Source organism: Alexandromys fortis, unplaced genomic scaffold, assembly GCF_014885135.2.
Source record: "Alexandromys fortis isolate MF-2015 unplaced genomic scaffold, M_Fortis_MF-2015_v1.1 scaffold_63, whole genome shotgun sequence".
Lineage (NCBI taxonomy): Eukaryota > Metazoa > Chordata > Mammalia > Rodentia > Cricetidae > Alexandromys > Alexandromys fortis.
In genome coordinates, this window is record NW_026067953.1 from 4,580,434 (window position 1) to 4,605,793 (window position 25,360).

The 25,360-nt window shown below is 39.1% G+C and overlaps 1 protein-coding gene across 2 annotated transcripts in view; it reads right to left on the reverse strand.

Moving 5' to 3' along the window:
• The window catches only part of Eml5 (EMAP like 5), a 120,097-nt gene that overhangs the window by 45,541 nt on the left and 49,196 nt on the right, over positions 1–25,360 (reverse strand). For both annotated transcript variants that reach the window (XM_050151402.1, XM_050151401.1), the window contains exons 16-21: positions 15,837–15,930; positions 14,675–14,775; positions 12,850–13,052; positions 11,762–11,873; positions 10,446–10,573; positions 5,092–5,233 (exon numbers count right to left, since the gene is read on the reverse strand). In XM_050151402.1, coding sequence (XP_050007359.1) covers positions 5,092–5,233; positions 10,446–10,573; positions 11,762–11,873; positions 12,850–13,052; positions 14,675–14,775; positions 15,837–15,930 — 780 coding nt within the window. The remainder of the gene's footprint in view (positions 1–5,091; positions 5,234–10,445; positions 10,574–11,761; positions 11,874–12,849; positions 13,053–14,674; positions 14,776–15,836; positions 15,931–25,360) is intronic.

The following is a 25,360-nucleotide window of genomic DNA, read 5'->3' on the forward strand; positions in this document are numbered from 1 at the left end:
GGGAAATGGGAGGCTGGGAGGAGGCGGAAACTTTTTTTTCTTATTCTCAATAAAAAAAAAAAGAAAAAGAAAAAAAAAAAAAAAAAGAAGAAGTGCCTCTGCAGATAGCGCAGGGATCTCCTTTGGGAACGTTCCACAAGCGTTGTCCAGGAATCCCAAACTGCTACTTAACGTGACAGAGCTGAAACCTGTTATCCTGTGACCTGAGTCTTGGATCAGGACTGTGTTGGTTAGTTTGTCAACTAGATACAAGATGGAATCATCTGAGAAGAGGGCATCTCAAATGAGAAGACACTGCCATCAGACTGGCCATGGGGCATTTTCTTGACTGGCGATTGATGTGAGGGGTGCAGCCCAGCCCACTGTGGGTAGTGTTGCCCTGAGCAGGTACTGTGTGGGTGTGGAAGAAAGCAGGCGAGGAAGCCAGAAGGAGTGAATCGGAAAGCAGCACTCCTCCATGGATCCTGCTTCAGGTCCTGTTCTATCCTTCCTGACGGAACTCAGCTGTGAGCAGAAATAAACCCCTTTCTCTCTAGGTTGCTTTTGGTCATGGTCTTTATCACAGTAACAGAAACCAGACTAGGACAAGAACTGAATTTGAGGTCAGGACTGCTCTTATTTACATGACTATGATTTGCAGAGCCCTTACTTGCATGGCAGAAATTGTATAACTGGAAATTGTACGCACAGTGGGGTGCATATGATCCCCAACACTGCATAGAAGCCAATATGGACTGCCCTCCTTTTACATGATATGAATTACATGCCAGGAAACTGTACACAAAGCAGCTCAACCCAACCACACAAGGACTTTAAACTGCAGCCATGTTCATACAGCTGTATACTACAGACAGTTTTCTACTTACTGCTCAGTGTGCTGACCTTTACCGCATATTCAATACACTACTCTTATTATTGCATAATTCCTTCCCTACTAATGTAGTCCCTGGCCCAATACCACAGGAAAACTGCAAAGCCAAAACTGAAGAAAGGGACCTTGCTTCTTTCTTTTAGAGCAGTGGGTCCAGCAGATGGATTTACAGGGATTGAGGTGGGGCTGTGGATGACTGTGATGTTAGAGCAGAAACTTTCCTAGACTTCTGGTAAACTCCTTTACCACTGGCAGAAAAAAAGCCTTCTCCTTGAAAGAGATCTGAATTTCATCCTGAGGATGCCACTACTTCCTTTATGTTCATTCCTTTTTCATTGTCCACTGTCCCTTACAGGTACATCTGCTTCTTTACTTGCTCCTTTTATACCCTCCAGCATCCTCTCTTCTGTCTTTTAGTAATAACTGTCTTTTAGTAGTTGTCACTTCATAACCTTTGGGCTGAGCAGTCTGAGTCCCTGCCAACAGGAAATGAAATGTCAGTAATTGGAAGCACGGACAAGCATCACAATTAGCCAGGTTCTGCTGCTGACTGTGATGACTATATACTTAAGGCCTTGGGGAGCCCAAGTGGCTCCTCCTATAAATACTGTGCTAACGATGATTACAAGAGATTCTGAATGCATAAATCATTTACAGAGAAAGTAACCAGCTCAGGTCTGAAGTGTTCAGCACAAGTTAGAATCGTTAAAGCTTCCACAAGTTTAAAAGAATTACTGACACCCAACGGTCCATAAAAATTAAACACAAGTTTAACTTTGGGAGTAAATTATAATGTCAATTTAATTACACAGCCTCTCCACATTTCTTTTGTGACAATTGGGAAACTGAATGGGTACTCTGAAATTTTGAATGTGAACATTTGGTTGTACTCTGACAAGACTGAGATCTCAAACTTTTACGTAATTCTGAGGACTCTCTTGCCAATACACATAGTTTGCTTCTTTCTGTATCTGAGAAATATGACCTGGAGCAGCTGCTTGTAAACACTCATCTTTCTGAAGAAAAGTCAGAACCACCCTGTGTTGTCTGTCACTAGACTCATAGCGTGGATAAAATATAGCAGTCTCTAGAGCAGTGGGTCTCAACCTGTGGGTCACAACCCCCTTGGGGTCAAGTGACCCTTTCATATGAGTCACATAGCAGATATCCTGCATATAAGATATTTATAATATGATTCATAATAGTAACAAAATTGTAATTATGAAGTAGCAGCAAAAACAATTTTATGGTTAGGGGTCAGCACAACATCTGTATTAAAGGTGAGAGCATCAGGAAGGTTGAGAACCACTGCTCTAGAGCAAAGATGGACAAAGGAGTTTCATGTTATTATTCACAGAATAGCCATCAAAACTGTTCAGCTCTGCAACAGCAGTACAGCAGCCCTAGATGACATGGCACAGAGGGCATGGATGTGATCCAATTCAGCTTTACTCTCTGCTGAATGTGGTGGCTCAGTATAACTTTAGTACTCAGGAGCTGAGGCAGGAGGGATAGATAGACAGAACAAAACATCCTCTATAACCAGAAGAGAGGATGGGCTCAAGCTGATACACAGGTATGAAACAGGATACAAAAACAGGGAACATTATGGCATCATGAGAATGAAAATGATCCCCTTGAAGCCTCTTGCAAGCTAAGAATCAAAAATTCCAACACAATGGGTCATATTTGCTCTAAAGGCTTTCAACATAGAGACAAGGTTTCTTTTATTCATAAATACTTTCAAATAAGAATGTTAAAATACCAATGAACTAGGTTTAAACCCTAAACCTATGTGACCACAAATAAGGTTTTACTGTTTTCCCAGATTCCTCTGAGAATCTCAAACAGAACTATTGCTTTTATCTTTCTACATCCCTGTGACCTAAGTGTTTACTTTATGGATTATAAACCTGCCCTGTCCTTCAGGAATCTCCAGATGATTACGAAGTTTCTTAGCAACTCTTTGTGCATAATAGCTTCAAATTCTCCTAAATGGTATATACAGCTATTGGAAAGACAATGAAGTGTGCCTCTCTTCAAGAAGCCCACAAACATGCTCTTGGGTGTGTCTTTCTTCCCAATTGCCCTATCTTAAGCCCCATGCTTAAAGTCACACTGAAATCTCTTAGTAAAACGCAACTCTGCTTCATTCTAGCTCCTCTTGAAAAGACATTTTTTTCTGTGGCGGGAATGTGAAAAGATTTGTGCCACCTATTCGTGTACACTGCTCCCAATTTCTAAACCTGTTATTTTATATGCCATTTTGTTTCTAACAACAAGACAGAGACAAAGCTCTATATTGATACCCTTGGTAGCCTGAGAAATTATTTTCAGAGACCGCCACTAGGGCAAACCCATGATTCTTGGTTTTGACGTAGAAAAATGACAATTTTTAAAATGAGCTATCAGATTAAACATTGGACCGGGATGGTTCATCACTAGAGATCTACAGAGATGTGGGGCTATGGGGGGGCATGGAATGAAGAAAGACATAGAATGATAGCAAGAATCCAGAAACATAAATTCCATAAAAATCCATAATTGATTATACTAAAAAACTACAACTGCAGGATATAAGAACTGTTGTTTTTTGTTTGTTTTTGAGATGGGGTCTTATTGTACAGCCTCGGCTGGCCTGAAACTTGAAGTCATACCATTTCTACTGAGATTACAGGTGATCAACAGCACACTAAAGCTGTTAATGGGAGCTTTCCAATGTATCATTACAAAAAGAAGTGCAAAAGGCTAGTAAATATTCACAATACATTCATTTCTTAGACTTTAAAGACTGTAAACATTAGGACATATTGTGTATCTATACTTTTGTTTATTCTCTGATTACTATAAAACTGAGTCATTTGTCAAAAACTTTTCTTATGAGAGCCCACTTCCATCACTGTCTCATAATTAACTCTATGTGACATCAGTAATCTTATTATATTAACATAAGCAGTTGTCACAAATACCACCAGGTGTTATGGCTCACACCCTTAATCCCAGCACTCAGGAGACAGAGGTGGATGGATCTCTGAATTCGAGGCCAGCCTGATCTGTAGAGTTTGAGGCTAGCTAGGAAGACATAGTGAGATTTTTTTTTTTGACATAGTGAGATTTTGTCTCAAAAAAGAAAGTTCACACACATCCTTTGTAAATTAGGAAAATCAACTCCCCATCTTGAACTAATGCTGAATAACATAAAGATACCTAAGTAAAAATATTTAAATCCAAAATCACAGAATCATAAATTTTGCCTATAACCTAATGCAAAGAAGTATTCCTTGAGAGTATTCAGGCATCTGTACTGGCCTGCCCTTGGGGTCCTGACAGGATACATCCTCAGCTGCAGCCACTAAGACACTAAGAGCATCTCCTGTGCACATTCACTATGTTCCCTTTTAAAAGGTGAACCGTATCCACCCCCTATTCTCTCTCTCTCTCTCTCTCTCTCTCTCTCTCTCTCTCTCTCTCTCTCTCTCTCTCTCTCTCTCTCTCTCCCCCTCCCTCCCTCCTTCTCTCCCTCTGTATGTGTTTGTGTGTGTTCCTTTCTCTCTCTCTCTGCTTCTCTGCCTCTCTGTCTCTCCCTCCCCTTCTCTCTCCCTCCCTACCTTCCTTTTCTCTTCTGCCGCTCCTGTTTCCAAGGCTGGTCTCTCCCCTCCCCTTCTTTTCATTCCCTTTTCAATAATAATAATAATAATAACCCTCCATGTGAACTCGGTTGCATGGTATCTTTTCTCTCATAACGCTTTTTAAAAATTACAATACTCCTAGTGAAAACCATTAGTATTGACAGACAATTTTTCAACATTAACACAAAATAAAAGGTCACAAACTTAGGAAGCATAAATCCAAGTAAACCCAGATACATGCCCAGTGTTGTTAAACTACAGAACTGTAAGGAAAAGCAAAAGAGCAGCAGAACCCAAATAATGTCATCTAACCAGGAGCTCCAGAAGCAATTACAAGAATTCAAAACGGAGTCAACTATCAAACTAAGACCATACTACTGGACCAGAGAGGGCAATAACATTGTTAAAGAGAAGTTAAGCAACAGAAAAAAAAACTGAATAAAATCACCCTGCCCTTGGAGTGTCATGAGTTCAGCACAAGGGAAATGAAGGAATATCCAACAATCCTTTACTAGAGACACTCTATGGCTATTTGTGAATGTCAGAAGATTGTGACAGCTTAATCTTTGTTGAAGTCTGAGAGCCTCTTACCCTTTTTCAGTTTCCGGACTGCCAACATACAATGACTAGGAGAGAGATCCCATATTCTTAAAGTTTTATCATCACTTACAGTAGCGCAGATGGGCAGATAAGGATGTGTGGCCAAACCCCACACCTCTCCTTCCATGTGTCCCTATAAAGAAAACACAGTTAATTTCAGTGTAACCTGAAAATACGTGAATTAGATAAGGAACTCCACAGACCAGCTCACCAGTGAAATGGATAAAGAGATCCAAATTCAGAACAGCCCTGACATGATTTCAAGGAACTAGAACAAATGAAGGAAAATTTACTAAAGAAAACCTGTTAGAATTTGGTCAATATAGTGATGGCATATGTACTGGATTTCAGTACCTCTTCACTGGTCACAGCTCATCCACATGGAAACCAACTCAGACTCTAATAACCAAGAAACCTAGCTTTGTCCCCAACTCCCGGTTGGAGGGTCAGTTTCCCAGGACAGGCAGCATATGGATTTCTCCACCCTGAACCAGCTGCCTGTTGGAGGACAGATGCTTGATGTGCACAGCTGACAAGTAGAAACTCCTTTTCCCTCAGCCCCTGTTCCAGATGTCATCTACTTCGAGTGAGTGCTACTGAGAATAAAGAAGCCCCATTGGAACTCAAGAAGACCTGAGATCACGGTCTCTTTTTCCACTATATGTATGCAAGACCCAGAAGCCTTCTCTTGTCCTTATACTCAACTCCAGAGCCTGACTGAGATTTTGCCTCTGTGAAAACTGACTGGTCTATGTTTTTGATTAGCATACCATCTGAGTTTATGAAACTCCACTGTTTGAGAGCACATTTAGAGAGGACTGTTTTCTGTGTTCTGCTATAAAGTCAGTTTCTCTATGAAGAGATTAGGAGTTTTTGTTTTCTGGCTTTCTTCTTAAACCATGAGGCACTAATTCACAAATCATTTTATAAAGCCTGATACCACAACCAGATAAGAAAAATATAAAGCAATAACTCTTCTAACCAGGATTACTAAAGTCGTCGACAATATATTAACAAACAGAATTATTAAAAACAATTATACACTGCAACCAGGAAAGCAAGGCTGTCAATCCTCCAAATCAATTGATGTAATACGTGTCACAGAATGAAGATCAGAACGCCATGAGCATCTAATAGACACTGAAAAAGAATCTGACAAATCCCTCCTGGCCCATGATTTACACCACTTAATAAATTAGAAATTAAATCATGATTCCCCAATCTTAGCAAAGAGCATTTGTGAAAAACCTACAATTTCATTATGAAAAACCTACGTGCCTATTTTATCATCACTCAGAAAGCTGAGGCAAGAGGATAGCTGCATATTCAAGGCCAGCCTATTCTACATAGTGAGTTCCTGACAAGCCAGGATAACCTACAAAACTATGTCTCGAAATAAGAAAGGAAGGAAAGGAGGGAGGAAAGAAGGGAGAGAACAAGGAAGGAAAAGAGGGAGGGGGAAGAAAAGAGGGAGGAAAGGAAGGAGAGAAGAGAGTAAGGGAAGGAGGGAGAGAGGGAGGGAGTAAAGAAAAGTAGGGAGGGAGGAAGTGGAGGGAGAGAGGAAAGAAACAACAGAGGAAGGGAAGGAGTCTCCTTCAGTGAACATCACACTTAGTGGTTGATAGCGTAAAGCTTTACTTAGACCAGGAACAGAAGCATTAATGTCTGTTCTCATTGCTTATATTCAGTGTTACAATGGAAGTTTTCAATGCAGGACAATTCTGTATTCTGTCAATTATGTTTTAAATAAACACTGACTGGCCAGTAGCCAGGCAGGAAGTATAGATGGGACAACAAGACAGGAAGTAGAGAAGGGGCAATAAGAACAGGAGAATTCTAGAAAGGAGGAAGCCCATTCCTCTGTAGTCCTATCCAGACACCAAAAAAGCAGGATGTGACCTGCCCCACCGAAAAAGGTACTGAGCCATGTGGCTAACATATACTAGAATAATGGGCTAATATAAGATAAAAGAGCTAATACAAAGCCTGCGCTAATGGACCAGTTAATAATTTATGGAGACTTCTATGTGATTTTCCTTGGGAAGTTTACTGAATGCGGGAACTGGGCAGGACAGAAACCCCAACAGAGCAGACCCTCATGTTACAAGTTTTAGCCAGGGCAACTAGCCAAGAAAAAGAAGTAACAGCCACCCAGAACTGACACAAGGAAGTGAATCAGTTATTTACTGATGACAAGATCTTGTACCTAAAAAATTATAAAGAATCTACTGCAACATTATAACTAATAAACGAAATTAGCAAGTCTATAGGACCTAAGTTTCCATTCACAGGTTGTGTACAAAATCAACTGCTCTATGCACTAGCAAAGAATGATCTGAAAATAAGATAAGAAAATCCTGTTTAAAACAGCATCAAAAAAATAGGAAAAAGCTTAATAAGGCTATACAATAAAAACCATAGAAACTATCTCACAGTATTTAGAGATCTTAGTGACTTAAGAGCTATTTCGTGTTCATGAGAACTTGCTCCCATTATGACAGATCACCAGACTGACCAACAGACAGCACTACTACAAACACTGCTCTCTTAACATCCTGTTAGGGATACATGTTCCCATATTTTTAGTTAATATGAATTTGTGTTTTCTATATTTCTATCATGGAACGTGTATCAACAAGTTCTTCCTTATTCTTATTTTCCTTTCTAGGTACTTTTTAAAGAGAAGATTATGTAAAAAATTTTATCAAAGTATGGATTATAATTACAGAGTTTATAATTTATTTAGATCCCTTATATCTTTATTAAAATTTAATAGTTCTTAGAGCAGGTCTTCCATATTTTAACTCTAAAATTCCTAATTATTGGAATAACCAGTGGGAAGGATCAGACACATCCCCAAGCCTGACAATCTGATTTTGATTCCTAGACCCCATGGTGGAAGATGAGAACTTAATACCCCAAGTTGTCCTCTGATTCCACACACATGCCATGTGCATTGTCCTCCAAATCAATGAATACATGTAAAAATAGTAAAAAAAAATACTGTTTATTGTATAGTTTTATTTTATGAATAGTATTTTCTGTAATATTTTATTTGTATTGATAGTATAAAGAAATACAACTAATTTCTTTATGTTCATTTTTAAACTCATATTACAGAGGCTCTCTCAGTTTTAATTTATTAACTCAATATCCAAAGTACACAGTTGTTACTGCTTTTTTAATATACTTATTTATTTATTATGTATACAATATTCTGTCTGTGTGTATGCCTGCAGGCCAAAAAGGGCACCAGACCCCATTACAGATGGTTGTGAGCCACCATGTAGTTGCTGGAAATTGAACTCAGGACCTTTGGAAGAGCAGGCAATGCTCTTAACCTCTGCGCCATCTCTCCAGCCCTGCCTTTCTTATTTCCAACAATTAAGCCTTTGCTTGATTAGTTTCACTGGACTCACTAAACTTTTACCCACACATTTAGATAATAACAGCTAAGGCAAAGCTATCAGGAATCCCCATGTAAGGAAGTGAAAAAGACATTAAAATTTTACCTTATAATAAATATAATAATAATAATAAGATAATAAGATGGCTTGGGGTGTGACTCAGTGGTAGAATATGAATCAGCATGCATGAGACCCTGGCCTAAATTTCTAGCACGTTTTCCAAAAAGATGTATTGAGAACAATTTTACTTAGGAGGCCATTAGGACAGCATCCACACTTTCGGTGCTATGTAAGCAACCTGAAAGCCAACATAAACACTAATATGAAACTAGATATTTTGCCAAACAGAAGCCATCAGTGGACTCTAATCAGAGAATCTGACAATCACAAACTGCCAATAATGCCAAGCTAAGGTTTAACGATTCTAACCAAGTGGATCTCTGTCTTTTGCACTGAGCTGCCAAGAGCTTGCTCCTATACTGAGGCACATCTCCCTGGATTCCTTCTGATTCTGAGTGTGGTCCACTGCACGGATACTTTCGTACACAAATAAGCCTAGGTAGTTTGTTTTATCTAAAATTTCCTCTCTCTTTTACATATTTTCATTTACTCCTTGAGAATGCCATGCACATAAACAATGTATTTTGTTTATCGCCTCTCCAACTCTTCTCAGCTCCCCACCCCACACAATTTTTTATCTCAATAGATACCATTTATGATTTCTATTTTTTTTCTGTGAAAATTTAAAAAGTAATTCTCCTATTTTCGCATTTAAGAGTTTTCTAGTAATAACATCTGAGTTCTCATAAACAGGTGAAGTACTATGACTAGCCAGGCATGTTATGAATGACCCAAGGGGGAAAATCATGAGCGCAAGGCCAATCAGAGTTACATAGACACACACTCTTGCCCATCACACACACACACACACACCAGTAACCCCACAATGACTTCAGTATGTTTTTATTTCAAAGATATATTATGCAGGTGAAATTATTCGTACACGTTTTGCCTTTTACACAATCTCATTCACAGGGTATTAACAATAAAGCACCAGCTAGGCTGTGGTGGCGCACGCCGTTAATCCCAGCACTCAGGAGGCAGAGGCAGGCAGATCTCTGTGAGTTTGAGGCCAGTCTGGTCTACAACAGATAGTTCCAAAATAGCAAGGACTGTTACACTGTTACAAAGAGAAACCTTGTCTCGAAAACAAAACAAAACAAAAGCAAAAACAAAAAAACTCAACTATAACAAAGATACAATAAAGCACCAAATAAAGCATGAGCAGTGTTCTGTGTGTACTCTTTGGTGTCCTAACAAGAATGAAGTAGAGGGGTAAAGAAATATGCCTGTATTAAGAAAGGAGGCAGAAGCAGGAGCAGGGGCAAGTCCATCTCCAAGATTCTGAGGCAGGTCTGGTCTACACAGCAAGTTCCAAACCACAGTTTTTTTTTTTTTTTAAAAAAGTTTATTTCTGAATTTCCACTAGCTTCTTTTCACTGATAAATACTTTCAGTAATACAGTTTTAGTATATAGTCATACTCTCCCTTTCCACATCTGTAAGCTATAGCTTAAGATATACTTAACCAAAGAGTTTCAGAAAAATAAATATCTCATGTTTAACAAATGCTCCCAAAAAAGTAAAATCAAACATGAAATGAACGTCTATGTCAAATATATTATAGCTAGCTTTTGTCCCATTGATTTAATAGTGATAAAGTTTTACCTAAATATTGGCAATAATTCTGCATGAGAACATGTATATCAATTTATTGAATTATGTCTAGTCACTGAACTAATTTTCTGTTTATATCAACATCAAGAAATGTTTCCCTAACTCATTTTGCATTGTATTCTGCAGTGTCAATTTTGCTTCTCATATTCTGAATGAAAACATAAAGTTCAAAGGAAAAAGTGCATATCAGTATTTAAAGTACCTGGACCAAAAGTGTTATTGGGCCACTTTTATCCACTTCTAATATTTCACCATTCTTTGTGCCAACTAAAATATGACCATGTCCTAATGATATGGCACGTATAGATGGGTTATCTTCCAAGAGCAGACCTGAAATGTTAAATAGAAAAGTTCTTGTAGGTATGAAGTTAATTCCAGAATTTATATTTTCCAACTGATGCTATTTGGGTGGTAAAAATCACATTATGAAGTTGTTTTTTATATTTAAGAAATTCTATTTCCTTTAGTCATTCAATTTGTTAATCTCAGAATAAGCATAACCACATAGAATTCTGTTCTATCCAGATCCCACACTACCATTCTGATAACTACTTCTTTGCCTCATACATTAGCAAATCATCTTCTTTTCCATTTCTCTTAGGTTATTTATAAAGTCCAAACCAGGAATTCTTTTTTTTTAAAGTTTTTTTTTAAAAAGATTTATTTTATTTATTATGTGTACAGCATTCCTTCCATGTGTGCCTGCAGGCCAGAAGGGGGCGCCGGGTCTCATTATAGATGGCTGCGAGCCACCATGTGGTTGCTGGGAATTGAACTCAGGACCTCTGGAAGAGCAGTCAGTGCTCTTAACCACTGAGCCATTTCTCCAGCCCCCAAACCAGGAATTCTAATTCAGTGTAAGATACATCCCTTCCCTCAGGGTGTCCTAGGCAGGCCTCAGTAATGTATTGGCAAGCGTGGCAGATCTAGTTCTTGCAACAGATCTTGTGTGAGGAGGTTATTAGAAAGGGAGAATTTAAGAAGGCAGTTAAACTTCCTGAAGAGGGAAATGAGGATGAAGTCATTTAGAATAAATTCTGTTTGAGATCTGAATAGTGAGCATGTGGTTCTGTCGTTGAGAGAATAACAGACTCTAGGAACAATTAAAAGCTTGCAGAAAGGCCTCATAATTGGTGGGACTGTGGCATCATCCCTACTAGGAAGAAATGCACAAACAAAAGACAATGGAAGACCTGCACGGCTAGAGAGGAGATCAGCATAGGTCTCTCCTTCCCCACTATGGGTTCCAGGGTCTGAACTCAAAATGCAGCCTGACAGCAAGCTCCTGAATGCTGATAAATGCAAAAGTTAAATGTCATAGTTAAGTGTCATAGTTCATATTTCATCAAGTACACCAGAGAAAGAAGCAGGATGACTCTGGTATCAAGTTAAGTGATTTCTATGCAATTCTGATGCTCATCAAGAAAGGAAATATATTTCCTGTGTTTCACTTCAGTGAACGAGCATAATGATGAATAATTAGCCTTTTCCTGAACGATAGACTAAATATGAAATCACCTTTAGATCCTGGGGCTAAATCAGCTCTTTTTATAGCATAGGTCTTAAGACATCTTTCAAAGGAATCATCCCAAAGGGCTACTACACCGTCTTTTCCTCCAGTTACAAATCCCTATAAAAACAAAGAGTCCCAGTTAGTAAAGACCAAAGTTTGTCGAAAACAATTACCTGCTTTATATTGAAAAAAACTATAGAGAAAAGAATGTAGATGAAAGTCACAGCTTCTGAGTAACAGGGATTAGTATAAGCATTTATTATATTTCCCAAACATCAACACAGAACCTATAAAGATAGGACAGGATGCCAAAAGACCGGTTTCTAAAGTGGGTGATGAATTATGACTGCCACTTTCAGCACTCACACATCCTTCCAAAGCCTCCTACTTTACCCTGGAAAAGAAAGAACAGCAACGGTACTGAATAGCATCTGATTATACAGAGAGCACTTAGCATAATGTTGACACATAGCAGGGCCTTAATATAGTAAGGTTTCATTTTCCTTTCTTTCATAATAAAAATTTGTGTGACAGCTTTTCTGTGTAGGTCAGAGGACACACAGGTTGGCTCTCTCCTTCCACCATGGGTACCAGGGGCTGAATTCAGGTTGTCAGGCTTGTGCAGTGAGTACGCTGCACATGCTGATCCATCTCATCAGCCCTTTCTTTCATTCATTCTTTTTCTTTTTGAAACAAGTCTCTGTTTATAGTCCAGGCTAGCCTCAAACTTCCAATCCTCCTGAGTGCTGAGATGACAGTCATGAGTCACCACTTCTAGCAAAAGCTTTTTGTTTGTTATTTTTATTTTTAGACAGGGTCTCATGTAGTTCAGGCTATCCTTGAACTAGTTATTCATCCAAAGATGACTTTGAACTTATGATCTTCCTCCATTTATTTTCTGAGTCCTGGGTTACAAGCATGTGCCACTACGTGACATTTTAAAAATGTTTGTATGCAGCATACCTATCTCGTATCATATTTAGGGATTTGTAAAGAAAGGAAAAAACACAGACTATAGTTGGGTAGCCAAGTACAAACCAGTGCTCCTTCTATGATAACTGTATTTAACTTAAAATGACTTTAGGTTACTTACTTTCTCCAATGCATGCATACTGAACACTGGCCCATCATGGGCTTTAACTGTTTTTACAAGAAAGACATCTCTCCAGATGCACACATCTCCTGTGGATGTTCCAGAAAAGGCCATCTCTTCAGTCCATCCATACACCGCACACATCATTGTGTCACTTTTCCCCAGAGAGCCTGTGTAGCCTTTTCTTCCAATTAATCCTCCCCCTGATTCATAAAAAAATGCGAAAGTGTTGCTTTCAAAATGTATACAGTTTCAAATAAATATAAACTTGAGATAAAATAGCATGAGAATCCAGTTTAGCCCCATGCATAAGGCATTTACTTCAACTAATAATTTGTCCAAAACTATGCAAGCAAAGGGTTAGATAATACTTAAAGAAAACAGGAATTACTTTTACTTGTCTAATGAACTCTGTGGATCTGACCTCTGAAAATATGGAAGATTGAAAATACACATCAAACCTTAACATTTATCCACTTATGACTCAGTTCCAAGGCTATTAGATAGGTTAGGAAAAAAATGTTACTCAACTACAAATTTTAGGATATGTATTTACTTTATTTTTTCTTTTTTATAACTGAAGGGACTCTGTGACAAGTTATTTTTTTATGTGCATGTGTTTTGCGTACATGCAGTGCTCAAGAGGTCCAGAAGAGGGCACTGGATCCCCTACCAGTGAGCAGTTTTGTGGGTGTTTTAAACTTGGGTCCTTTGGAAAAGTAGTAGCAAGTGCTCTCAACCACTGCGCCATCTCTCCAGCTGCTTAGTATTTATTTTCTTTAAATCTCTTATTTCAAACAAATATATAGACGAGGGGTGTGAACATGCGTGTGTATATGTGTGTGTTTTCTCAAGTACTACTCAGTAGGCATTTTCAGTTCCAAGTAATATGGCCAAATGAAAAGCTTGTTTAAATTTATGGGAATGAAACCCTAAGTTCTATCCACTTCATAATTATAAACACTATGATTTACTGAGTCTCTGGCACAGCATTCAATACAAATCTGAACCATTACTTCACATCCCATATAATTCACAACTTGGAAGACAGGTGAATTTGGGAAATGTTACCACAAAGTTTGTTGTTTTCTGATGTTTCACTTCTTACACTGAAGCATTTTCTCTGAAAGTTTTCAGTTCATTGAGATTTCATTGCCACATTGCTAACATAAATATACTATTCTATTTGAAAAGAGGTTTTTTTTAATGGTAAAAGGAAGTTTATTCCAAATTTGTGATTTATAGTTACAAATGACTAAAGCACCAGTATTTCTGTATTACCTTATAGCATACAAGGCACTTTTACGAAATTTTTAAAATTTTAGTTTAGACTATAAAATGGAGAAATCTGTACATTAACTGATTAATCCCACAGGTTAAAGCATCTTTGTTTAAAATGTACCAAGACAAGAGCATCCTTTAAAAATAAAACGTTTTCTTTTAGATGGTGGTGATCAACCAGAGCCTGAGGAATGCTAGGAATGCATTCTACCCCTAACCTATGACCCCTCCCTATGAGGTTATCTTGGATAATGTTGGATTTACAGAAAGATGTAAAATAACAGTGTTTCTGCATAATCCGTTATCCAGTTTCCCTAAATACTAACATATTAACATCACTGTCCCTTCGTCAAGACTAAGAAACCAACATCATTCACACAGTGCCATTAATTTGAACATCAGGCCTTATTCAGATTTTAGCTTTCTAAAAACTTTCCTTCTCTATCCCAAGATCCAGTCCAGCACACCAATTGTACTCAGCTAAATTATTTTAAAGGTAATGGTTTTTAGCATTCTAAAAGAGTTAAAAGGATCATTTCCTTACCTGCTCTACGCCAAAACTTCATGTGTTTAATCCCAGCTGTAATTAGTTTATCAGACACATAGGGGTTCATCTTCACAACAAAAATCTTATCTTTACTGCCTCTGAAATGAACCAGAATGTTTTAGTTCTGTAGAGAATCCATCTCAAGACAACTCACTTCCTAGCTAGAATCCTCCACCCTCTAGACAGTTGTTTTCTGCTGGTCTCTGACATTCGGGCTGTGAAATCATTCACTTGTACATTTGTCACCAGGTATATTAACCTGCTCAGCAGACTCTCCAGGCAGGATAACAGTGAAAACAGAACTTCACTTAGATAGTACCCATGGGACTCGCTGTACTGTACCCAGAGAATGCTGTCTACGACTGGAATTAAAGAAATTTCAAAACAGCAATTCATCAAAATTTAGCATCCCCTTCAATGTTCCTTTTAGTACATGTTTTGGGGAGAGAGGGGTATTCATTATACAATATATGTGTCAGAAGTGAGAGGATAACTTGCAGGGATCATTTCTCCCCTTCCAGCATACAGGCCCTGGTGATCAACTGAGGTTACATTTAGAGCCTCTACCCACTGAGCCATCTTACCAGCCCCTCAAAGTTCCTTTCAACTACTGTATCCTTGAATTTCATCTATATACTCCGCAAAAGTATTCATATTTTAGGTATTTTCACATCTCACTTTGAGGGAGTAACAAACTTAAAATGTAACCTCCAACACTGTTAGCTACCTTCCCCTTCAAAGCACTATTTATGATTATAAACCAAATCATGCTCAGTTTAGAAGACAGAAATGAAGAAAAATACTAGAAAAACAACATATAATTTCTTTTTTGATATATGTACATATTTCTCAATAAAATGTATGAGCATTTCACCATGCTTCCCAGTTGGTATATAATAGTCTTTAATAGAATACACTCTTTGTTATTGCAAATTGAAATAGTAATTTCCAATGTCCTATTGAGGCACATTAAAAATGGGTACACAGGGGTTAAACCTACAAAGAAATAATAAAATAATTTATCTTTTAGCTTGATTATATTTATTTAAAGGTAATAAAAGCTGATAATCATAAAAATCTTACATACTAGCTTGACTTCAAAAAAGTGAAGTACATGGCAACATTAGGGTTTTACCAGCATGGTAAGGGTTCTCCCTACCTTGCCACTGAAAGTTTCTCCCCTTTCTTCCAGTCCCACAGGACAATGGTATGGCTGTCATCTATTCCAACTGAAGCTAGGCGTTTCCCATCAGCTGTGACAACCAAAAAGACGAGATTCTGAAGTCAAAACCATTTCATGTGTTTTCTAGAGCATGGGCTCTCATTTGAATAGGCCTTCCATCGCAGGTCTCACATGCTGGATGCTTAGCCCCCAGTATGATGGTGTAAGATGATAGAACAGTTAAGAATGGGCCTGGTGTGAGGGGATTAAATGCTTAGTGCTCTTCCCTAAGAAAGGTATAATGCTCTCCCAGGAAGAATTAGCTCTATTGTAATGGTTGTTATAATAAAAACAAGTTTAACCCTTAAATCTCCCTGGCTTCCTGTCTTAACATGTTATCTTTTCCTTTTGCTTACTAATGCAAGTGTTACAGTTCTGGAGGGAAAAGTATCCTGGCCTGCGGGGAAGTCAGGCTATACCTACAGCTGTGAAGGGAAGGCATCCTGGATCCCTATGGCTCTGGAGGGAAAGGTATCCTGACTATCAGTGATCCACTGCCTAGAAGTATCAGGTTCTTTCTGTTTTTAAAAATCCATTTGGAGTTGTTGGATCCTATCTTTCACTACACTTGACTGGTTGACACAAAAACAATATTCTTCCCCAAGAAAGAGACAAAGACCACCTCTCTCTGCTATCAGTAAATCTAATCCTTTCTAATTTTGTAGTACTATGGTGGCCAGCGAGTCTATTTGTGCCTGAAGGATATGGAGCTACCTGTTGGAAATCCTGGATAATTGCAAAGAAAGCTGATGGTAAATAGCTAGGGAAGTAGTCAGTCCTGCTGTTCCAGTGGCCACATCTGCAGTTATGCCCAGGGCTGCCAGAAAGGGTATGACCTGGACTGTTCATTTGTTATGCTGTGCCACTATGAGCTTGGTGGTGGGAATAAGCAAGGGCTTTTCACAAGGTACCATCCCTGGTTTAGGAAGTAGGAACACCAGGGCACAAGTCCCAGACCACCTAGCACATAAGCACTGATAAATTTGAGTACCACAGAGAATCAAGGCATTGTGAATGTCTGGACATAGGGGTTGGGCGACAGTACTAAGGGTAATGATATTATTGAAGTCTGCAGAATCCAGAGTGCTCACAGGGTGTGTTCCTGAGGAGTTAAAGCAGTCTGTGATACTGAAGATAAGAATGTGAGAGAGATAAGGGGCTGCAGCAACATTTGACTCTAAGCAATTAACAAGTAGTAAGGCGCGAGAATTTAATAAAACAATGGGCAAGGCCACACATGGTGGTTGCCAGTTTGACCGTGGAGGGACACACAACCAGCATTTTCCAAAGAGGTCGTCTGAGAGCATTATTCAATAGCCAAGAGATAGTGTGATGGGGGAGTGGGATCAATATCATCAAAAAAGAGTGTTATTAAGAATATAGGGATTTTCAAGGAGGTTTGGACCACTTCTTCTAATGTGTCTATATACACAAGAGTTGAGAGAGTAGGATGTGTACCCTCTGCATTTTGAGTATATCTGTTGGGTGAATGTGATAAATGCTTACCAATGACTCCCATTTTCAATCTGGGCTGCCCTGGATCCTTAACTATGATGTATAAAGATTTCCTGTTCTTTATAAAAGCAGAGTGTTTTTCTGAATATGCATTATGTCTCTTATAGGACCAATAAGTACAGCCTCCATAGGTTTCTGGCCTGTATTGACATTAATCTCAGAGAGCAAGCATTGGGGACAGGTGTCCTAGCAATCCATTTTGGTGTTATAGGGATAAGTATCTCTTTTTTGGCAACCTACTGGTGAGCAGTCTCGGGACTCTACTACATGAGTGGTCTGGTTGAACTGCTGGATATATGCTTCCTGAACCTCAAATCTCCACAGAGTCCGTTAGCTATAGAGGTGAGTGGAAAGAAATAGGAGGAGAAAAAGTAGGATTAGGCTTGAGTCTTGACAGGTGTATGAGGTCTCATTCTTCTGAGAACAGAGGCTGGTAGTCTGTAATATAGCTTTAAGGATTGTCCCTTTACTAATTGACAGGCATGGTAAGAGCTATTAATTCAGCCTGCTGATTTATAGTTTTGGCTGGAAGGGTCTGTGCTTTGGCCACTATGGTGTCTGAAGCCATAGCATATCCTGCTTTATGTACTCTTTCACTCCCGCCATGATGCTGTCTGTTATGTTGTGACACAGCCAAAAAGATTCTTGCCACAAGCAGAATCAATGGAGTCACATGACTTGAAATTTCAGTTTCTTTTTTTTTAATGTTTATTTATTTATTATGTGTACAGTATTCTGCTTGCAGCACCAGAAGAGGGCCCCAAATCGCACTACAAATGGCTTGGAGTCCCCATGTGGTTGCTGGGAATTGAACTCAGGACCTTTGGAAGAGCAGTCAGTGCTCTTAACCTCTGAGCCATCCCTCCAGCCCCCGAAATTTCAGTTTCTGTAACTGAGCTATCCAGGTCTCTGCTTTTATTAGGACTCACCTTAAGGTGTTTTGTTATAGCAATAGAAAATTCACTAATAGGCTTAGGACTATATTTAAAACTTGAAAAAGTAATGATAAGTGTTAGGCATATATACAGCCATGAAATGAATCAGAATTTAGAAGAGAGTGGGGATAATGGTTCTTTTAACTTGTGTGTGTGTGTGTGTGTGTGTGTGTGTGTGTGTGAGAGAGAGAGAGAGAGAGAGAGAGAGAGAGAGAGAGAGAGAGAGAGAGAGAGTTAGAGTAGAAGGACAACTATATGAAGGTTGTTCTTTCCATCCACCTTCATACAAGCTTTAGGGATTGAACTCAGGTTGTCAGGCTCAGGCAGCAAGTAATTTTACTCAGAGAGGCATTTTCCAAGCTGGGATAATGGGTTTTTGAATTATTACCATACTTGACCTAAGTTAATTTATGCATTTATTAGGTTGAGAAGAAGAAGGCTGGGGTAGGTAGGAAATGTATAAAAAGATGCATATCCTAAATATCCTGTGAGGTGATTAGCACATAATATCTGCCTGTATCACAACATCATATTAGGGCCTGGGGGTATAGTTCAATGCTAGAGCACTTGTTTGGTGAATGTAAAGTCTTGAGATCCATTGCTGACACCACACACATTAATCACCATATACCCCATCAATATAAACAGTTATTATAGGTCAATTAAAAATAAAACCAGAGGCACGGACGGCGGCGGGCGGAACCGACGCACGGTGGGCGACGCAGCTGGCGCGGGCCGGACCGGCGAGTACTGACACAGTGGCAGGCAACGCAGGCGGCAGGGACCAGCGCAACACTGAGAGCAGATCGCCCCAGGACAATTAAATCAAAGAGGTAGGCCTTTGGTTGGCCAGGTCCCTGGCAAACAGGGAACCTGGTTCTTTTCCTGAAGACCCGTCTGAGGGGTGAGAGGGATCTTGGCCCCTGGCAGAAGCCAGGAAACAGAACGAGGGCATTTTGCAAGAGGAGCCTCTTCCAGCAGGGAAACCTGATCTGGTTTTAAAAGACCAATTAGAGAGCATCAATAAGAGGAGATGGGCAGGCGCCAAGGCAAAAATTCACCCAATAACCTGAAAAACAACATGAAAGCACCAGAACCCAATGATCTTACAACAGAAGGTCTTGAGCACCCTAACACAGAAGAAGTGGAAAAAATCGACTTTATGAAAGCAATAGAGTCCCTTAAACAATATGTAAAAAACACCTTTATAGAAATGGATGAGAAGTATAACAAAAAGTTTGAAGAATTGAGTAAATACGTACATGAGACCCTGGGAAACCAAGAAAAAACGAACAAACAGGTAATGGAAACAGTTCAAGAATTGAAAACTGAAATGGAAGCAAGGAAGAAAGCACAAACTGGGGACCAGCTGGATACGGAAAATCTAGGTCAACGAGCAGAGCCTACAGAAACAAGCATAATCAATAGAATACAAGAAATAGAAGAAAGAATCTCAGATTCTGAAGACACCATAGAGAAAATAAACGCACTGATCAAAGAAAACAGCAAAGCCAACAAATTCTCATCACAAAACATTCAGGAAATATGGGACACAATAAAAAGACCAAACCTGAGAATAATAGGAATAGAAGAAGGGGAAGAATTACAGCTCAAAGGCCCAGAAAATATATTTAACAAAATTATGGAAGAAAACTTTCCCAACATAAAGAAAGATATTCCTTTGAATATCCAAGAAGCATACAGAACACCAAACAGACTGGATCAAAGAAAAGCATCCCCTCGCCATATAATAATCAAAACACAAAATATACAGGTTAAAGAAAGAATATTAAGAGCTGCAAAGGAAAAAGGCCAAGTAACTTATAAAGGTAAACCGATCAGACTTACACCTGACTTCTCTATGGAAACCATGAAAGCCAGAAGGTCCTGGATAGAGGTTCTTCAAAAACTAAGAGACCATGGATGCAAACCCAAACTTCTATACCCAGCCAAGCTAGTATTCACTATCAATGGAGAAAACAAGACATTCCAGGATAAGAACAAATTTAAACAATACGTAGCCACAAATCCAGCGCTACAGAAAGTAATAGAAGGAAAATCGCAACCCAAGGAATCCAACATTGCCAACACTGACTACAATAACTCAGGAATCTAGCGAACCTTCACCAGTACAACTCAAAGAAGGGACACACACAAACTCTACTACCGAAAACAGTAAGAATAACCGGAGTAAACAACCACTGGTCACTAATATCACTTAATATTAATGGTCTCAATTCACCTATAAAAAGGCACAGGCTAAGGGATTGGATACGAAAACAGGATCCAACATTCTGCTGTTTGCAAGAAACACATCTCAACCACAAAGACAGGCATCTACTCAGAGTAAAAGGTTGGGAAAAGGTCTTTCAAGCAAATGGTCCTAACAAAAAAGCAGGTGTGGCCATACTAATTTCCAACAAAACTGACTTCAAACTAAAATCAATCAGAAGAGATCGAGATGGACACTTTATACTCATAACAGGAACAATTCATCAGGATGACATCTCAATCCTGAATATCTATGCCCCTAATATAAAAGCACCCACTTATGTAAAAGAAATATTTCTAAAACTCAAGGCAGACATAAAACCACACACACTAATAGTAGGAGACTTCAACACACCTCTCTCTCCAATGGACAGGTCAATCAGACAGAAACCTAATAGAGAATTAAGAGAATTATTGGAGGTAATGAAGCAAATGGACTTAACAGACATCTACAGAACACTCCACCCAAATAGGAAAGAATATACCTTCTTCTCTGCAGCTCATGGAACCTTCTCAAAAATTGACCATATACTCGGAAACAAAGGAAACCTCCACAGATACAAAAGAATATCAGTGTCCACCTGTGTCTTATCAGATCACCACGGATTAAAGTTAGATGGCAACAACTATGCTACCCCCAGAAAGCCGACAAACTCATGGAAACTGAACAGTCAACTACTGAACCACACCTGGGTCAAGGAAGAAATTAAGAAAGAAATTAAAGTCTTCCTTGAATTTAATGAAAATAAAGAGACAACATACTCAAACCTATGGGACACGATGAAAGCAGTGCTAAGAGGAAAGTTCATAGCACTAAGTGCCCACTTAAAGAAAACAGAGAAAGCATACATTGGGGACTTAATGGCACACCTGAAAGCTTTAGAAAAAAAAGAAGCAGAGGTGCCCAGAAGGAGTAGAAGACTGGAAATAATCAAACTGAGGGCAGAAATCAACAAAATAGAAACACAGAAAACAGTCCAAAGAATCAATGAAACAAAAAGTTGGTTCTTGGAGAAAATCAACAAGATCGACAAACCCCTATCCAAACTAACTAAACAACAGAGAGAGAACACGCAAATAAATAAAATCAGAAATGAAAGGGGGGACATAACCACAGACACAGAGGAAATCCAGAGAATCATTAGATCTTACTATAAAAGCCTGTATGCCACAAAACTGGAAAATGCAAAAGAAATGGACATTTTTTTAGATAAGTACCATATACCAAAGCTAAACCAAGACCAGGTGAATGATCTAAATAGACCTGTTAGTCGCGAAGAACTAGAAACTGTTATCAAAAATCTCCCTTCCAAAAAAAGCCCAGGACCAGATGGGTTCAACGCAGAATTCTACCAGAACTTCCAAGAAGAGCTAATACCTATACTCCTTAACGTATTTCACAATATAGAAACAGAAAAGTCATTGCCAAATTCCTTTTATGAAGCTACAGTTACCCTGATACCAAAACCACACAAAGACCCAACCAAGAAAGAGAATTACAGGCCTATCTCACTCATGAATATCGACGCAAAAATTCTCAATAAAATACTGGCAAACCGAATTCAAGAACACATCAGAAAAATTATCCATTATGATCAAGTAGGCTTCATCCCAGAGATGCAGGGCTGGTTCAACATACGCAAATCTATCAATGTAATCCACCATATAAATAGACTGAAAGAAAAAAACCATATGATCATTTCATTAGATGCGGAAAAAGCATTCGACAAAATTCAACACCCCTTTATGATAAAGGTCTTGGAGAGAATAGGGATACAAGGGTCATACCTAAATATAATAAAAGCTATCTACAGCAAACCGACAGCTAACATTAAATTAAATGGAGAAAAACTCAAAGCCATCCCACTAAAATCAGGAACAAGACAAGGATGTCCACTCTCTCCATACCTCTTCAATATAGTGCTTGAAGTTCTAGCAATAGCAATAAGACAACATAAGGGGATCAAGGGGATTCGTATTGGAAAGGAAGAAGTTAAGCTTTCGTTATTTGCAGATGACATGATAGTATACATAAGCGACCCCAAAAATTCTACCAAAGAACTCCTACAGCTGATAAACACCTTTAGTAGCGTGGCTGGATACAAGATCAACTCCAAAAAATCAGTTGCCTTCCTATACACTAAGGATAAGGAAACAGAGAGGGAAATCACAGAAGCATCACCTTTCACGATAGCCACAAAGAGCATAAAATATCTTGGGGTAACCCTGACCAAGGAAGTGAAAGATCTATTTGACAAGAACTTCAAGTCTTTGAAGAAAGAAATAGAGGAGGACACCAGAAAATGGAAGGACCTCCCTTGCTCTTGGATTGGGAGGATCAACATAGTAAAAATGGCAATTCTACCAAAAGCAATCTATAGATTCAATGCAATCCCCATCAAAATCCCATCAAAATTCTTCACAGATCTGGAGAAGACAATAATCAACTTTATATGGAAAAACAAAAAACCCAGGATAGCCAAAACAATCTTATACAATAAAGGAACGTCTGGAGGCATTACCATCCCTGACTTCAAACTCTATTACAGAGCTACAGTATTGAAAACAGCTTGGTATTGGCATAAAAACAGAGAAGTCGACCAATGGAATCGAATAGAAGACCCTGACTTTAACCCACAAACATATGAACACCTGATTTTCGATAAAGGAGCTAAAAGTATACAATGGAAAAAAGAGAGCATCTTCAACAAATTGTGCTGGCAAAACTGGATGTCAATCTGTAGAAGAATGAAAATAGACCCATATCTATCACCATGCACAAAACTCAAGTCCAAGTGGGTGAAAGACCTCAATATCAGTCCAAACACACTGAACCTGATTGAAGAGAAAGTGGGAAGTACTCTACAACACGTGGGCACAGGAGACCACTTCCTACGTATAACCCCAGCAGCACAGACAGTAAGGGCCTCATTGAATAAATGGGACCTCCTGAGACTGAGAAGCTTCTGTAAAGCAAAGGACACTGTTGCTAAGACAGAAAGGCAACCCACTGACTGGGAGAAGATCTTCACCAACCCCACAACTGACAAAGGTCTGATCTCCAAAATATATAAAGAACTCAAGAAACTAGACCGTAAAAGGCTAATCAACCCAATTATAAAATGGGGCACTGAGTTGAACAGAGATCTCTCAACAGAAGAAGTTCAAATGGCCAAAAGACACCTAAGGTCATGCTCAACTTCCTTAGCGATCAGGGAAATGCAAATCAAGACAACTTTAAGATACCATCTTACACCTGTCAGAATGGCGAAAATCAAAAACACCAATGATAGCCTTTGCTGGAGAGGTTGTGGAGAAAGGGGTACACTCATCCATTGCTGGTGGGAATGCAAACTTGTGCAACCACTCTGGAAAGCAGTGTGGAGGTTTCTCAGGAAATTTGGGATCAACCTACCCATGGACCCAGCAATACCACTCTTGGGAATATACCCAAGAGAGGCCTTATCACACAACAAAAGTATATGCTCTACTATGTTTATAGCAGCATTGTTTGTAATAGCCAGAACCTGGAAACAACCTAGATGCCCTTCAATTGAAGAATGGATGAAGAAAGTATGGAATATATACATATTAGAGTACTACTCAGCAGTAAAAAACAAGGACTTCTTGAAGTTTGCAGGCAAATGGATGGAAATAGAAAACACCATCCTGAGTGAGGTAAGCCAGACCCAAAAAGAGGAACATGGGATGTTCTCACTCATATTTGGTTTCTAGCCATAAATAAAGGACATTGAACCTATAATTCGGGTTCTTAGAGAAGCTAAATAAGAAGGAGAACCCAAAGAAAATCATATAGGCATCCTCCTGAATATTAAACTTCATCAGGCGATGAAAGGAGACAGAGACAGAGACCCACATTGGAGCACCGGACTGAAATCTCAAGGTCCAAATCAGGAGCAGAAGGAGAGAGAGCACAAGCAAGGAACTCAGGACCGCGAGGGGTGCACCCATACACTGAGACAATGGGGATGTTCTATCAGGAACTCACCAAGGCCAGCTGGCCTGGGTCTGAAAAAGCCTGGGTCAAAACTGGTCTCGCTGAACATAGCGGACAAGGAGGACTACTGAGACCTCAAGAACAATGGCAACGGGTTTTTGATTCTACTGGACCTATTGGTTTCGTGGGAGCCTAGGCAGTTTCGTGGATGCTCACCTTACTAGACCTGGATGGAGGTGGGTGGTCCTTGGACTTCCCACAGGGCAGAGAACCCTGATTGCTTTTTGGGCTGACGAGGGAGGGGGACTTGATTGGGGGAGGGAAAGGGGAGGCGGCGGTGGGGAAGAGACAGAAATCTTTAATAAATAAATAAAAAAAATAAAACCAGAATCTATATTAAGAAAATAACAGATTATTAAATAATTAAGAGAAAACAGGCCTATTTCAATTAAATTCACTATTAAGAACTGTTGGGACATAAAAACCCAGTGACTATGAAAAGTAAAATGAAAAGCATCTAGGTTATGCTGTCGGTAGTGTGGCCGCTTTAGTGAAGGCCAAGTTTCAGTTGTCACTGTTACCAAACAATAATGACTATATTAAATATTGAAGCAAATGACTTGAGACATACTGCCAGAAATGTATGTGTTTACAGCTTATAAGGTCCAGAGTGTAAATGAACCTTTTCCACTCTGCCTTGCTTTTGAAAATCTTAGTTGTTCAGTGCCACCAGTGATGTTTTTGTTATTGATCCACTCAGTCTGCTTTACATTTTCTTGTTT